This window comes from Cervus canadensis, chromosome 27 (genome assembly GCF_019320065.1).
Source record: "Cervus canadensis isolate Bull #8, Minnesota chromosome 27, ASM1932006v1, whole genome shotgun sequence".
Lineage (NCBI taxonomy): Eukaryota > Metazoa > Chordata > Mammalia > Artiodactyla > Cervidae > Cervus > Cervus canadensis.
The window spans coordinates 20614434-20628138 of NC_057412.1; the positions used below are offsets into that span (position 1 = coordinate 20614434).

General features: G+C 34.8%; 1 protein-coding gene across 2 annotated transcripts in view; it reads left to right on the forward strand.

The window, feature by feature from the left end:
• Window positions 1-13705, forward strand: part of SAMSN1 (SAM domain, SH3 domain and nuclear localization signals 1) — a 93628-nt gene that overhangs the window by 52416 nt on the left and 27507 nt on the right. For both annotated transcript variants that reach the window (XM_043448955.1, XM_043448954.1), the window contains exon 2: window positions 11104-11175. In XM_043448955.1, coding sequence (XP_043304890.1) covers window positions 11104-11175 — 72 coding nt within the window. The remainder of the gene's footprint in view (window positions 1-11103; window positions 11176-13705) is intronic.

Below are 13705 nucleotides of genomic sequence, written 5' to 3' on the forward strand. Positions count from 1 at the left end.
TCACTTAAGACCAGGGGCAATCATTGTGTGCTAAAATGATGCAGGGTTGGTAAGTGGTCTCATAGAGAAGGTATGACTTGATCCAGACCTTAAAGAATGGGCTGGATTTGAGTAGGAGGAAGAAAAGTGGAAGAACATTCCTTGAGAGAAAAATAGCATGAGAAGCAACTTAGAAACAAAATTGAATGTGTCCACTTTGGCCAGTGTCAGTTCTGCTTAATCAGATTGCCTAGTGTTTTCTGATCCTATGAGGAATCATGAATGCACAACATGCCAAATTAGGGCTTCCTGATAACTAAAGAAGCATCACTGAAACTCTCTGAGCTTCAGTTTTGCTTATCTGTAAACTGGAAAAATCAAGAACTACCTCAAAAGAGAGCTGTATTTGTTTAAAGAAATGATTATAGATAAATCACTTGGCATGGAGCAATCTCTCAGTGGCCATCATAACAATGTGGAACAAGCTTTACTTTTTGAGAAGAATGGAATGATAAAAACTGGTACTTTAGGAGTCCAGTGGTATGATTTTAGATGATTGGAGAGTCAAGAGTTGGGACTAAGGGGCTGAAAATTATTTCATTGATGCAGGAATGACATATTTGTGTGGTGGCAGGTGGTGCTAGTGGTAAAGAACCTTCCTGCCAATGCAGGAGATATAAGAGATGCGAGTATGATCCCTGGATCAGGAAGATCTCCTGGAGGAGGACATGGCAGCCCACTCCAGTATTCTTGCCTGGAGAGTCCCATGGACAGGGGAGCCTGGCAGGCTACAGTCCATGGGGTCACAAAGAGTTGGACGTGACTGAAGCAACTTAGAATGCACGCACACAAACGCAAGTCAAACCAGTCAATGGTAAAGGAAATCAACTCTGAATTTTCACTGGAAGGATGCTGAGGCTGAAACTCCAATACTTTGGCCACCTGATGTGAAGAGCCAACTCATTGGAAAAGATCCTGATGCTGGGAAAGATTGAGGGCAGGAGGAGAAGGCAGCGACAGAACATGAGATGGTTGGATGGCATCACTGACTCAATGGACATGAGTTTGAGCAAATTCGGGGAGATGGTGAAGGACAGGGAAGTCTGGCGTGCTGCGGTCCATAGGGTGGCAAAGAATTGGACACCACTCAGTGACTGAACAACAAGGAGAATAAATGCCAACAACAGAGATTTGGGGAAAGAATTGAGCAGATGTGGAGGCTGAAAGAATGTGTGTGTGGTATATTACATTATTTTGCATTATGTGGCCAAACTCCCCAAAGAGAGGAGTGAGCAAATATGCATTTCCAACAGTCTAGGTGGAAGGTTCAGAAGGCAGAATCAACACAGATCCTCAAGGGTAAGAAGACATAAGTAGAGAGAGATTTTTGTTCACACATGTGCCTTCCAGCCTGAAGACAGGCAGAGAAGCTACTGTAAACTGGAGCAGCTACAAAAGTGGATACCCTAGGGAAACTGATTTCCAAGAAGGGTCATAATGAAACATTTCTGCAGGGGTCAATAGGGACCATTTAGTGTACTTGCTTATGGGTTTAGCAATTAGAAAGAGAGAAGGAATAGAAAATAAGTACTATAATAATGATACAGGAGTGAGTAAGTCAAGCAGAAGTTTTACAGTAGGAAAAACGAGGAGCTGAGACATTTAAGATAACCTGATCATGGTCACATTTTTTTAAGTTTTCCATTTCCTTTTTATTCTATATGGTTTTGAAAGAGTTGGCAGTGTGAAGTGACAACTTTTGTTGTATTATGCTTTTTACCTGAAAAGTTATTTAAGACATATCAATATTATTTATTTTAAAAATTCCTTTCAGACAAAATAGAGTATCTTAATTTTTATTCGATTCCTAAAAGTACATCATAACTTACAGTCAGTGTATGCAATGCAAATCATGAGACATGATAATAAGTAATGCATCGGTATGATTGAGAATTCTGAAAGTTTGAGTTCTTTCTATTTATAAAACTTGTTTTCATTATATTAAATAGACTGATATGATAACCACTTTTGCAGGTACAGCTCATTCTACAATGATTTTTTGTTTTTAGTTATAGTTTCCTTTAGATCATCTTCTTTGAGGTAGTTTCAATTTGCTGAAAACATCTCTCGGCACACCAACTTCTCAAAATAAAGCTCTAGCATGGAAATTTTGACACAACTTTAAAACACTATGGTGGAGTCAGAATCTGCACTTCCTTTAGATGGTCTGCAGCTGACACGAAAAATACTAAACCAAAGAGATCAAATAGACCAACTTCTGTTCTAAGAATCCAGATGTAAAAATATTTAGAGCTTTGATACATATTTGAGCACTGAGTTGCCTTTCCTTGGGGTTAATGTTAGTGTTGAAGGTCATGTTTCACACTCTGCTTGTCTGTCAGCCTTCGGGCCCCGGCACCCAAACAACTGTCTTCCGTCAGCACCACATGATAGCGTAATTATTTAACACTGAGGCAATCCTAACAGATTATTTTAAGTGAGTTAAACTTGTTTCACACTCTTCAAAAGACCTCAGCACCTGAGTTAGTGAGAACAATTAGATCCTGGAATGCCTTTGGATAAAGGCTGACAAGCTTATTGAGATTGGGCATATTACAGAATATTCATACAAGCACGTGCTGAAACATAATCCTGAACTTTAAAAGCATATCACCAACGAAGGCTCTATATGCGATATTTAGGTGATATGAGAACGTGTTGGCACTCTGTAATTCTTATTTGCCAGTGTATTTCAAAATACTGCGGATGTCTGACTCACATATGCAAATTTTTTCTTTGAAATAGACTGTGAAACTTTTCCGCTGATGCCTTACCCAAATATTAAGTCATGCTGGAGATAAGATTTTACTTGAAGATCCCAGAAGTTGGACAGTGGTTAAAAAATGAAAATAAGGGTTCAGTTCTTTTGGTTTTGGTCAAAAGGTTGATTTACATTCCAAAAGAGAGACCCCCTAATTCTTCTTCATGTTGATAAATTTGGGATGGTCATTGTTTTAAGAAACCAGTTTAGTGCTATCTATCAAGCTAAGTTTATATACTTTTCATCCAGGTTAGTAGTAAGTTTCTTTGAAAACAGAAAACAGGATTAAAACTTTGTAATTGAATGATATAATAGAGAGTACAGCAGGATGGAGAACTGGGAAAAAAAAAAAGGATTTTTTTTTTTTGCAAGTTCTGGTTCCCATGACAACTTCCTAATTGAGAAGGACTCTATGATTTTCAAGAATGATACAAACTTCATATGAAGCTTCACATTCTATAATGATTAGAATTGTTATACAAAACTAGAGAAGAAATGAGACTAACAAAAAAGAATCTTAAGTTCTTACATATTGTTCATTGCATTGTGTAGGGACACACACAAACACAAAACACACAGATGTGTTTAAACACCCCAAATGCCATTTTTTGTTGTTGTTCAGTTACTAAGTCATGTCAGACTCTTTGCGACCCCATGGACTGTAGCCCGCCAGGCTCCTCTGTCCATGGGATTTCCCAGGCAAGAATACTGAAATGAGTTGCCGTTTCCTTCTCCATGGGATCTTTCTGACCCAGGGATCCAACCTGCATCTTTTGGCAGGTGAATTCTTGATCACGGAGCCCCCATGGAAGCCCAAGTGTCACTTATTCATCTCTATTTCTGTGTACACCAAGTAGACTATATGGAAGAGGGTAATCTGTGCTACATAACCAGATAGTCTTTAAAAGATAACACAATACACATTTATACTGAAACATTTGTTGTACTAAAATAAATTTAGAAACCAAAACTTTATTCTCTCCTTAAATTTGTCCATACCTCTAAACAAACATGACCTAAGCGATGTTAATGATATCTTTAAAAATTGGTTCCTTAGAAAGTTATGCAACCATTAACTTTTAAGACTATCTATTAAAGAACACTTTTGGGTTCACAGCAAATTGAGAGGAAGATACAATTTTCCCATGTGCCCCCTTACTCTCACACCTTATTAACTCTTTGTAGATTATTTTTTAGCTTTTATATAGGTACCTTTGGTTCTTTTATTAATCCAACATTTTATTCAGAAAATTTGAAGCATATATAAACATAGTATAGTACAATCTACCCCATATATGCATCACCTAATTAATCATTAAATTATTCTTTATGCTCATATACTTCCTGCCCCTCACTAGATTATTTTGAATTACAAAAAAAAAAAAAAAGATACTTCCTTAATAACATCATATAGTTACTTATTTACAAATTTCTCCAGTTGTCTCCTGGATGTTTTTGCTAAAATACTTTATTTGATCTATATCTAAACACAATCCATGGATTGTACAGTATTTAGTTGATGCAAGTCTTAAAGATTCTTAATTTATACTTTCCTTCTCCTCCTTTATTTCTTTCTATTGATTAGTTGAAGAAACCAGGTTATTTGTCCTGTAGATTTTCTCATTGCCTAAATTTTTCTGATTGACATTGTATTTTTGATGTCCTTTAGTATGCTTCTCTGTCTTATTTGTTGTGATCTGCTAGTTAGATTCAGAAGCTGGGTGTGATTGCACTTTTTTTTAAAAGAATATTTCATTAATGATATTAGATGCTTCCATTATGAAGCACATATTCTAGTTCATTCTTTTTGTGATTTTTAGTAGCCATTGATGGTCGTTGCCTAGACCCATTATTGCATTGTCATCTATAGCGTCACTTCATTTTAGACTTAGTCACTTGTCTCATTCATTTTTTAAAATTTCCTATATATTTAGTTTCTGTCTCCTCCTATAGTGATACTACTGAATGGATAGATAAATAGGTTGTCTGGTGTGTATGCTCAGTCATGTCCAACTCTTTGTGACCCCACTGATTATAGCCAGCCAGGCTCCTCTGTCCATGGAATTTTCCAGGCAAGAATACTGGAGTGTATTGCCATCTCCTACTTCAGGAGATCTTTCCAAGCCAGGGATGGAACCCTTGTCTCTTGTGTCTCCTTCATTGACAGGTGGATTCTTTACCGCATTCCACCTGGGAGGTTCCATTATTGCATTAGGGACTTACAAAATGGTACTTTTGTAATTTCACCACTTAATTAATTAGCTAGACTATACACACACATATACTTGGAGAGAAAAAATTTCCCTAATTAAGTATCTTGTTACTCTAAACTATGTTTCATACAAGAAGGACAGATTAAATATTTGTCTTTCCTTTTATTTGTCAGTTTTCATAATCTGGCTGCAACATTTCAAAAGTAACAGCTGGTGTTTTTCTTTTTAGTTAGTATCATTATGAACTCATGAATTCAGACATATATATTTCAATGTACCTCAGTTATTATTCTTATTGATACTCCACTTGCCCCATACTTGGATACAATTTATCCCGGGGACAATATTTTTAATATAGCCATTGTGTTGTTTTGGAATGGCTCCAGAATCTTTGAAAGCTTCCCTGCTTTATGGTATGACAAGATCAAAAATGGGAGAATATAGACTAATAAGTCTGATTTCAAATATCATTAACACCATTATTTATCTTCATTGTTCCTTAACATACCCACTTATATATACCTATGTCATTAATAATGGTGTGAATACTGAAAACACGTTAAAACTAAAAACTTTTTTCCTTCCAGCTTTATTGAGATGTAATTGGCTATACAGTACTGTGTAAGTTTAAAGTACCCAGCATAATGATCTGACTTACATACATCATGAGACGGTTATCACAATAAGTTTAGTGAGCACTCATCATATCATACAGATATGAAACAAAAATTTTAAAAATACTTTCCTTGTGATGAGAACTCTTAATTTTTGCACATAACACACCACAGTGTTAATTATATTTATCATGTTGTACATTACATCCCTAATACTTACTTATCTTATAACTGGAAGTTCGTGCCTTTTGACTACCTTCATACAGTTCCCCCTCTCCCCACCTCCTACCTCTAGTAAGCACAGTCTGATCTCTTTTTCTGAGTTAGTTTCTGAAGTGTAACTGACCTATGCGCATGTGTGTGCTCAGTCATTCCGTCACGTCCCACTCTTTGCAACTCCATGAACTGTTGCCTACCAGGCTCCTCTGTCCATTTTTTCAGGCAAGAATACTGGAGTGGCTAGCCATTTCCTCCTCCAGGGGTTCTTCCCGATTCAGGGATCAAACCCACATCTCTTGCATCTCCTGCATCGACAGGCAGATTTTTTTTACCCCTGAGCCACTTGGAAAGCTAATTGGCCTACGCCTCTATGTTAATTCCTGGTCTACAACATGATTTAATATTTCTATATATTTCAACATTATCACCAGGCTGTCTGGTTACCATTTGTTACCATACGAAGACGCTATGCTATTATTGAATGAATGACTCTATTTCACAATTTCACTCATTTCTTTTTTAACTGGAAATCTGTACCTCTTAATCTCCCTCATCTATTTCTCTCATCCTTCCATTCCCACCCCTCTGGAAATCACCTGTTTGTTCTTTGTATGTATGATTATTTCTATTTTGTTGTGTTTGTTCATTTGTTCTGGATTTTTAGATTCCACATGTAAGTGAAATCATATAGTATTTGTCTTTCTCAGTCTGACTTATTTCAGTTAAAAAAAAATACCCATTAGGTCCATCCACATTGTTGCAGATGGCAAGATTTCCTTCCTTTTTATTCCACTGTGTGTGTGTGTGTGTGTGTGTGTGTTTATACCACATCTTCTTTACCCATTAACGTATGAATGTGTACTTAGGTTTCTTCCATATCTTGGTTATTATAAATAATGCTGCAGTGAACAAAGGGATGCATGTATCTTTTCAAATTAGTGTTTCTGTTTATTTTAGATTAATGCCCCGGAGTGAAATTGCTGGATTGTATAATAGCTTTATTTTTAAATTTTTTGAGGAACCTCCTAACTTTTCCAATGCGGCTGCATCAGTTTACATTTCCAGCAAAAGTGCACAATGCTTCCCTGTTCTCTCCATCTTTGCCAAAACCTGCTATTTGCTGTCTTTTGATAATAGTCATTTGACATTATTAAATGTCAAATCGTTTTGATTTGCATTTCCCTGATGATTAGTGATCTTGAGAAGCTTTACATGTGCTGTTGGCCATCTGTATATCTTCTTTGGAAAAATATCTACTCGGGTACTCTTTCCATTTTTTAAATTGGGTTTCTAGGAGGGGAGTTGATGCTGACTTTTATGACTCCTTTATATATTTCTGATTTAATCATTTTTTGGATATATCATTTGCAAATATCTTCTCCTGTTCAGTAGACAGCCTTTTTGTATTGTTGATGATTTCCTTTGCTGTGAAAAAGCTTTTTAGCTTTATGTATTCCCATTTATTTTTGCTTTTGTTCCCCTTGCAGGAAGAGACATATCCAAAAAATACATTGCTAAGATTAATGTCAAAGAATGTACTGCCTATGATTTCATCTAGTAGTTTTATGGTTTCAGGTCTTACATCTAAGTCTGTAATCTGTTTTGAGTTTAGTTTCTTATGCACTGTGACAAAATAATCCAAATGCATTCTTCTGCATATAGCTTTCCAGTTTACCAATGCCATTTGTTGAAGTAGCTGTCTTTTCTTCATTATATATGCTTGCTCCTTTTGTTGTAGAATTGACCATGTGGTGTATTTCTGGGCTCTCTATTCTGTTACATTAATCTATGTCCCTGTTTTTCTGTCTATACCATACTATTTTGATTATTGTAGCTGTATAGTATAGTTTCAGATCAGCCAGTGTGATTACTCCAATTTTGTTCTTCTTTCTCAAGATTATTTTCACTATTTAATGTCTTTTGTGTTTCTATACAATTTTTAGAATTATTTGTGAACTCATACAGTTCTGTAAAAAATACCTTTAATATTTTGATAGGGATTGCACTGAATTCACAGATTGCCTTGGGTAATATGATAATTTGTACAATATTAATTTTTCCAATATATAAGCATGGTCTATCTATTTGTAAGAGTCCTTTTCAGTTTCTTTCATGAGTGACTAACAGATTTCTGAGCACATGTCTTTTACCTCCATAGTTAGATTTATTTCTAGGTACTTTTCTTGGATGCAGTTGTAAATGGGATTGGAAAACAGGTTAAATTTGTCATTTTTGTTGTTCTTTAAACCATCAAATTACTGTTTTTTATTAGTTGCTTAAAATATTTCCTCTCTCTAAGCCATCAATTCAAAATAAAATTAGATTCATTATCTTTATTTGGAATTGTTAGGGATTGCCTTTATTTTTATTTAAATTTGTTTATAAATATTTTTTAAAGTTATATAGTTTTAAAGTCAAACTGATGAAACAAGGCATATTTAGAAAAGTTTGTTTTCTCTTCTTTTCCTTGTCTTTGCTTATTGTACCCAATTTCTCTAAGAAAAAAATACATATTTGCCTGTATTGAAACATACAGATATGTTTCCACTCTTAGATAAAAAGCAGTTTATTATGTACATTTTTCTATGTTTGACTTCTTTCACATACACTATATCCTGGGATCATTCCACATCAGATAAGAGATATATTTCTGGTTTTTGCAGATGCACACATTTCTACTATTTGAATTTACCATATGCTAGTCAATCAGTCCTCTCCTGGTGAACATTGAGGTTTATAGCTTTTCTATAAAAAATTTCCATTGAATGTGGATGTGCAAATCAATTTAGATTCAAGTGTATCTGATTTAGTTGTCTAGAAATGAAATTTTGGGTCAAAGGGTAATTGCATGTAATTTTGTTAGTTTTTCCAAATTATCTTACACAGGTGTGTCATTTTACAAACATATCTAATTGCATAAGGAAAGACTATACAGATTTATAGCTGAAGACTAAATATAATCCAACAGAAGCAAAGAATTATCTAAAATGCGAATTGCTTTTTTATTTAAGTTACTCTTTTGTTGATACCTGTTTGTTTATATAATAGCTCTGTCTTGATGGGAGATTTGTTACGAAATAATATTTGCCAAATCTAATCCACTACAATTATACACAGCAAAATTGTCAGTATTGAAACATATTCTCATTTGTAAAGGACTGTCATCTATGAAACCAGCTTACCTCCACATGATTCACCTTTTCATTAGAAAGTTAACAAGAGTAGAAATTACACATTTGTTCATTATCCATACCTCATAGTAGACATTAGTCCTTTTTCATCATAAGCCATAGCCTATACATTATGAAACCATCTCAGAAAGTCATTTTCTGACAAGAGAATAATGAAATTTTAAAAACATTATTTTAAATACTTAGATTTGCTTCTTAAGGGTTTCTTAGCATGGATTGATATTTTACTCCTCTGGCTTGAATCTGTTGAGTGATTTGTAATGAGATGACTGACAAAACCCAAAGTAATAGTTCTGAAAACCACTACTTCTCAATCTGCTTCTATTGATATAATGAGGGGGGAATTAATTTTAAAAGGTGGTGACTATTGATTACTTAATGGCAGAAGATGCTATGGAGAAGTGCTGAGGTGAGCCTATTCCGTGCCCCTCTGGGCAACATGACCCATTATCCAGTGGTGGATAACACATTGTAACCTTCATTAATATTTAATAGGCAGGGCATAGACTACAAAAGTGCCCTAAGCACAGGCTCCAATAGGCCATAAGAATGCTTCAAGTATATAAAAAAGTAACAGCTTTCCCTGCGTTCAGATTGTTTATACGCAGAACAAGAACACACTCAATTCCCTTTTGCGATTTCCGGGCAATGATGGCCTGGCAGAAATGCCTACTAGGCAAGTTGAAGTGATTAATGCTCTCGGAAATCATTCTAGGTCCGTAAGCTCTGCATGAGAAGATTGTATTTTCCAGAGTAGTTTTCAATTTCAGTCCTTCTTTTTCTCTCCTCTTGCCACAAGTTGAAGGGCTTCTTCAGCAAGGGTGGCAAGTCAGCAGAAGGCGTTAATTGTGTCTAACACAGCCATCAGCCTTGGGGTAGTGTTCTGGACCACAGTGTCTATCAAGCTCACCCCTTGTCACATGCCAGGATCTTTTTATTTCAACTCATTTAAAAGAGAAACAAGGAGTTTTAAAGATAGCTAGTAGGAAGATCTGAGAATAAGAGTGCTTGCAAGGACTAAGTACCTTTGAAGCCGTCTTGAACTAAAATGGTCTGTGACTTTTAAAGGACATACAAAGTTTTACAGATTACTGACTCCCATTTTTAACTTTTCTAATTATCAGGTTATTTTTCAGTACCACCAGCCTATTTTGAAAATCTTATAAGCTTGAAATGAAATAATGTTCTTAAGACAGAACATACATAAATTCTATAATGTCTGATATCCACCATCTCAAACAATATATAAAATTAAATAGTGAGAAAATATCAATTTTTGATTCCATGACTAAAGATTTTTGAAAAATGTCTTTAGAAGAATCATTTACTTTGCAGTAATCAGGAATTGCTTATAATTACCTGCCTAGAATGAGTTACATAAGAATAAAAATTTAGCCTTGTAGGCAAAAAGTATCCAAGAGAACAAGGCTTCTATTAACATATTGAGTTTTCTCTCAAAACCAGTGAATGAAATTGACCTAGAGGTCTCATTGTAATTCCATGTTAAATGTGGAAAAATTCAGTTTTACTCCCAACCTAAGAGCGTGCATACCTAAATGCTCTTTTCAATTTATTAATAGGTCTGTGTATATGCTGCCTTCTCTTTCTGATATCTAGTAGAGAGTTTCAAATTATCAGCAATGGGAAATGCATTTGCATTAGTTTTTTGACAAATATGATCTTTATGAGGCACAATGGTGAATCTACTCAAATGCTTGCTTTTGTTTTCTTGTTTTGCTGTTTTCTATTAGTTGCCTGGTTGTCTAGCAACACATGTCATTCTTAAAAGCAAAATTAACACTATGAGTCCAAAATAATTTAATAGATTTTCTACAAGGTGCTTAACACTATATCATAAACATAAAAGACATTTTATGAACTGTAAATATTAGAATGATACTAACATACCATCAGCACCTTTAGATACTCCAGAAAGAAGAGTCTTTTTAATCCTGTATTCACAAGAGACTTGGGCTTATTAAGCCATAATCTAATATGTTTAGCAGTTTTATCAATGAAAGTCACAAATCCTAAGTTTCTTTTGCTTTTTCTTTCCTATTTTACAGCGCAGCAGCAGTTTTGGGAACTTTGATCGTTTTCGGAATAATTCCACAGCAAAACCAGATGATTCGACCGGGGTTAGTATTCCATTCCATTTTTATGAGTGTTATACAAAACATTATGAAAAATTATGAAGCCAATATAACTTTTGCAAATTATAGTAATCAAAAGATATATATTTAAAAAACATAGCCTTGCATACATTTTTTTGTGACAAATGAACAATTATTTAGTACCTAGCACCATGCTGGGCATTAAGAGTAAAAAGCTATCTGAGAAACCTAACAGATGTTTGGGAAGGCAGAACATCAATTTAAGAAGAGAATTATAATTTAAAGTGACACATATGAAATGACATACATGTTAAACTGTATGTAAGTTATAATTGTTTTAATTTAGGAAGTGATTAAATGGCTTAACTGGAAATTAGTTAAGGAGAGCATAGGCTGCTCATTTACACTTTCACACCTCTGTACACATTGAAATGGTGGTGGACATTCAACCGTGAAATCAGTGGTGACCATTCCATGAATGCGTTTGTGCTAAGTCTCTTCCGTCATGTCTGACTCTTTGTGACCCCATGGACTGTAGCCCACCAGGCTCCTCTGTCCATGAGATTCTCCAGGCAAGAATACTGGAGTGGGTTGTCATTTCCTCCTCCAGAGGATCTTCCTGACCCAGGAATCTAACCCAAGTCTCTTATGTCTCCTGCATTGCAGGTAGATTTTTTACCACTAGTGCCACTCGGGAAGCCCCATATATATACATTTACAAACCATGAACACTTTAAAATGTAGCTTAAGAAAAGCTTCCTATAAGCTTATTGACATCATCATCATCACTACATTTAATTGAGCACTTACCAGGAAGTAAGCACGACATTAACATTAAGCACTTTACCTACCTATAAGTAGGAAATACTATTATTTTTATTTTATCATTGAAGAAATATGTTTGAACAAAATTACTTCTAAATCATATGTGTCATAAATGACAAAGGCAGAAAGCGACAACTTGTTCAAAGTTTGCTATTCTGTTATACTATCTCATAAATCATGGGCCACCTGTGAAAACTGATTAAAGAAGGTATAACAACTAACAAAATAGTAGACAGGAGGGATATACACTGAGAAAAATGAAAGTATATATTTATCATTAAACCTTTTATTTATTTATTTATTTCATTTATTTTTATTAGTTGGAGGCTAATTACTTTACAATATTGTAGTGGTTTTTGTCATACATTGACTTGAATTAGCCATGGATTTACATGTAACCTGATTTATTTATTCATGTGGTAGATTTGTTTTAGATCAATAGGCTTTAGATATTATGCACATCTTATTCATTCTAGATATTGCCTTATTATTTTTTACAAAGAATTTTCTTTATCATGTCTAATTTCTCAGAATATCTTTCAGATTCCTATATGTATCTATCTATATTATCTTTAAATATGTTTATTTCAGCAATGGATATTGTAGACAAAAGTAGAAAGAAAATGACATCTACTATTTCTTTATAAATACCTCCGTTGGCACATATATATGCACGTGTGCATACTATATCCCTTTATATATACATATTACATATTTCCTATTTTATTCACCTATATATTTATATATTTAAAAACTTATACATAAACCTTTATACCTACATGGATATAGATATATAAAATTGTATGTAGCTTTATGGTCTATCAACATTTACATAATTGCAAATAATACAATGCAAATAGTGAGAAACATACAATTTTTACAAATAGTGAGAGGCCCTATACAACACAAATAGTGAGAACCCAAATGTATTTTTTTTTTACAAATAGTATACAGTGCTGCTGCTGCTGCTAAGTCACTTCAGTCATGTCTGACTCTGTGCGACCCCATAGACGGCAGCCCACCAGGCTCCCCCGAAACCTGGGATTCTCCAGGCAAGAACACTGGAGTGGGTTGCCATTTCCTTCTCCAATGCATGAAAGTGAAAAGTGAAAGTGAAGTCTCTCAGTCGTGTCCGACTCTTAGCGACCCACTGGACTGCAGCCCACCAGGCTCCTCCGTCCATGGGATTTTCCAGGCAAGAGTATAGAGTGAGAAGAACTATAAAATTTTTTTAGCGTGAGGGATTTCCTGTTGATCTTTTTTTAAATCTTTATTTTATATTGAAGTGTAGCTGATTAACAACGCTGTGTCAGTTTCAGATTCAGGGCAAAGTGATTCAGTTATACATATATTAGTGTCTATGCTTTTTCAAATGATTTTCCTATTTAGATTGTTATAGAGCAGAATTCCCTGTGCTATACAGTAGGTCTTTGTTGGTTACCTATTCTAAATATAGCAGTGTGTACATGTCAGTCCCAAACTCCCATATTGTATAAACCTTCAACTTTCTATAATCCTACATAGATATATTTACTGTTATTAAGTTTTTATTCTAGAGTTGACCTATAAAAGTTGCTCAGGCTCATTCAAACTTATTGATTAGTAATGGTGGCCTAGCAATTTGTGAGAGAATTTAGTGAACTTGATAAAGCAGATGGTTTAGCAAATCATCATTCACTCATTCAATAAATGTGTATTGAGCATCTATTCTACAACAGTATCTCCCTTA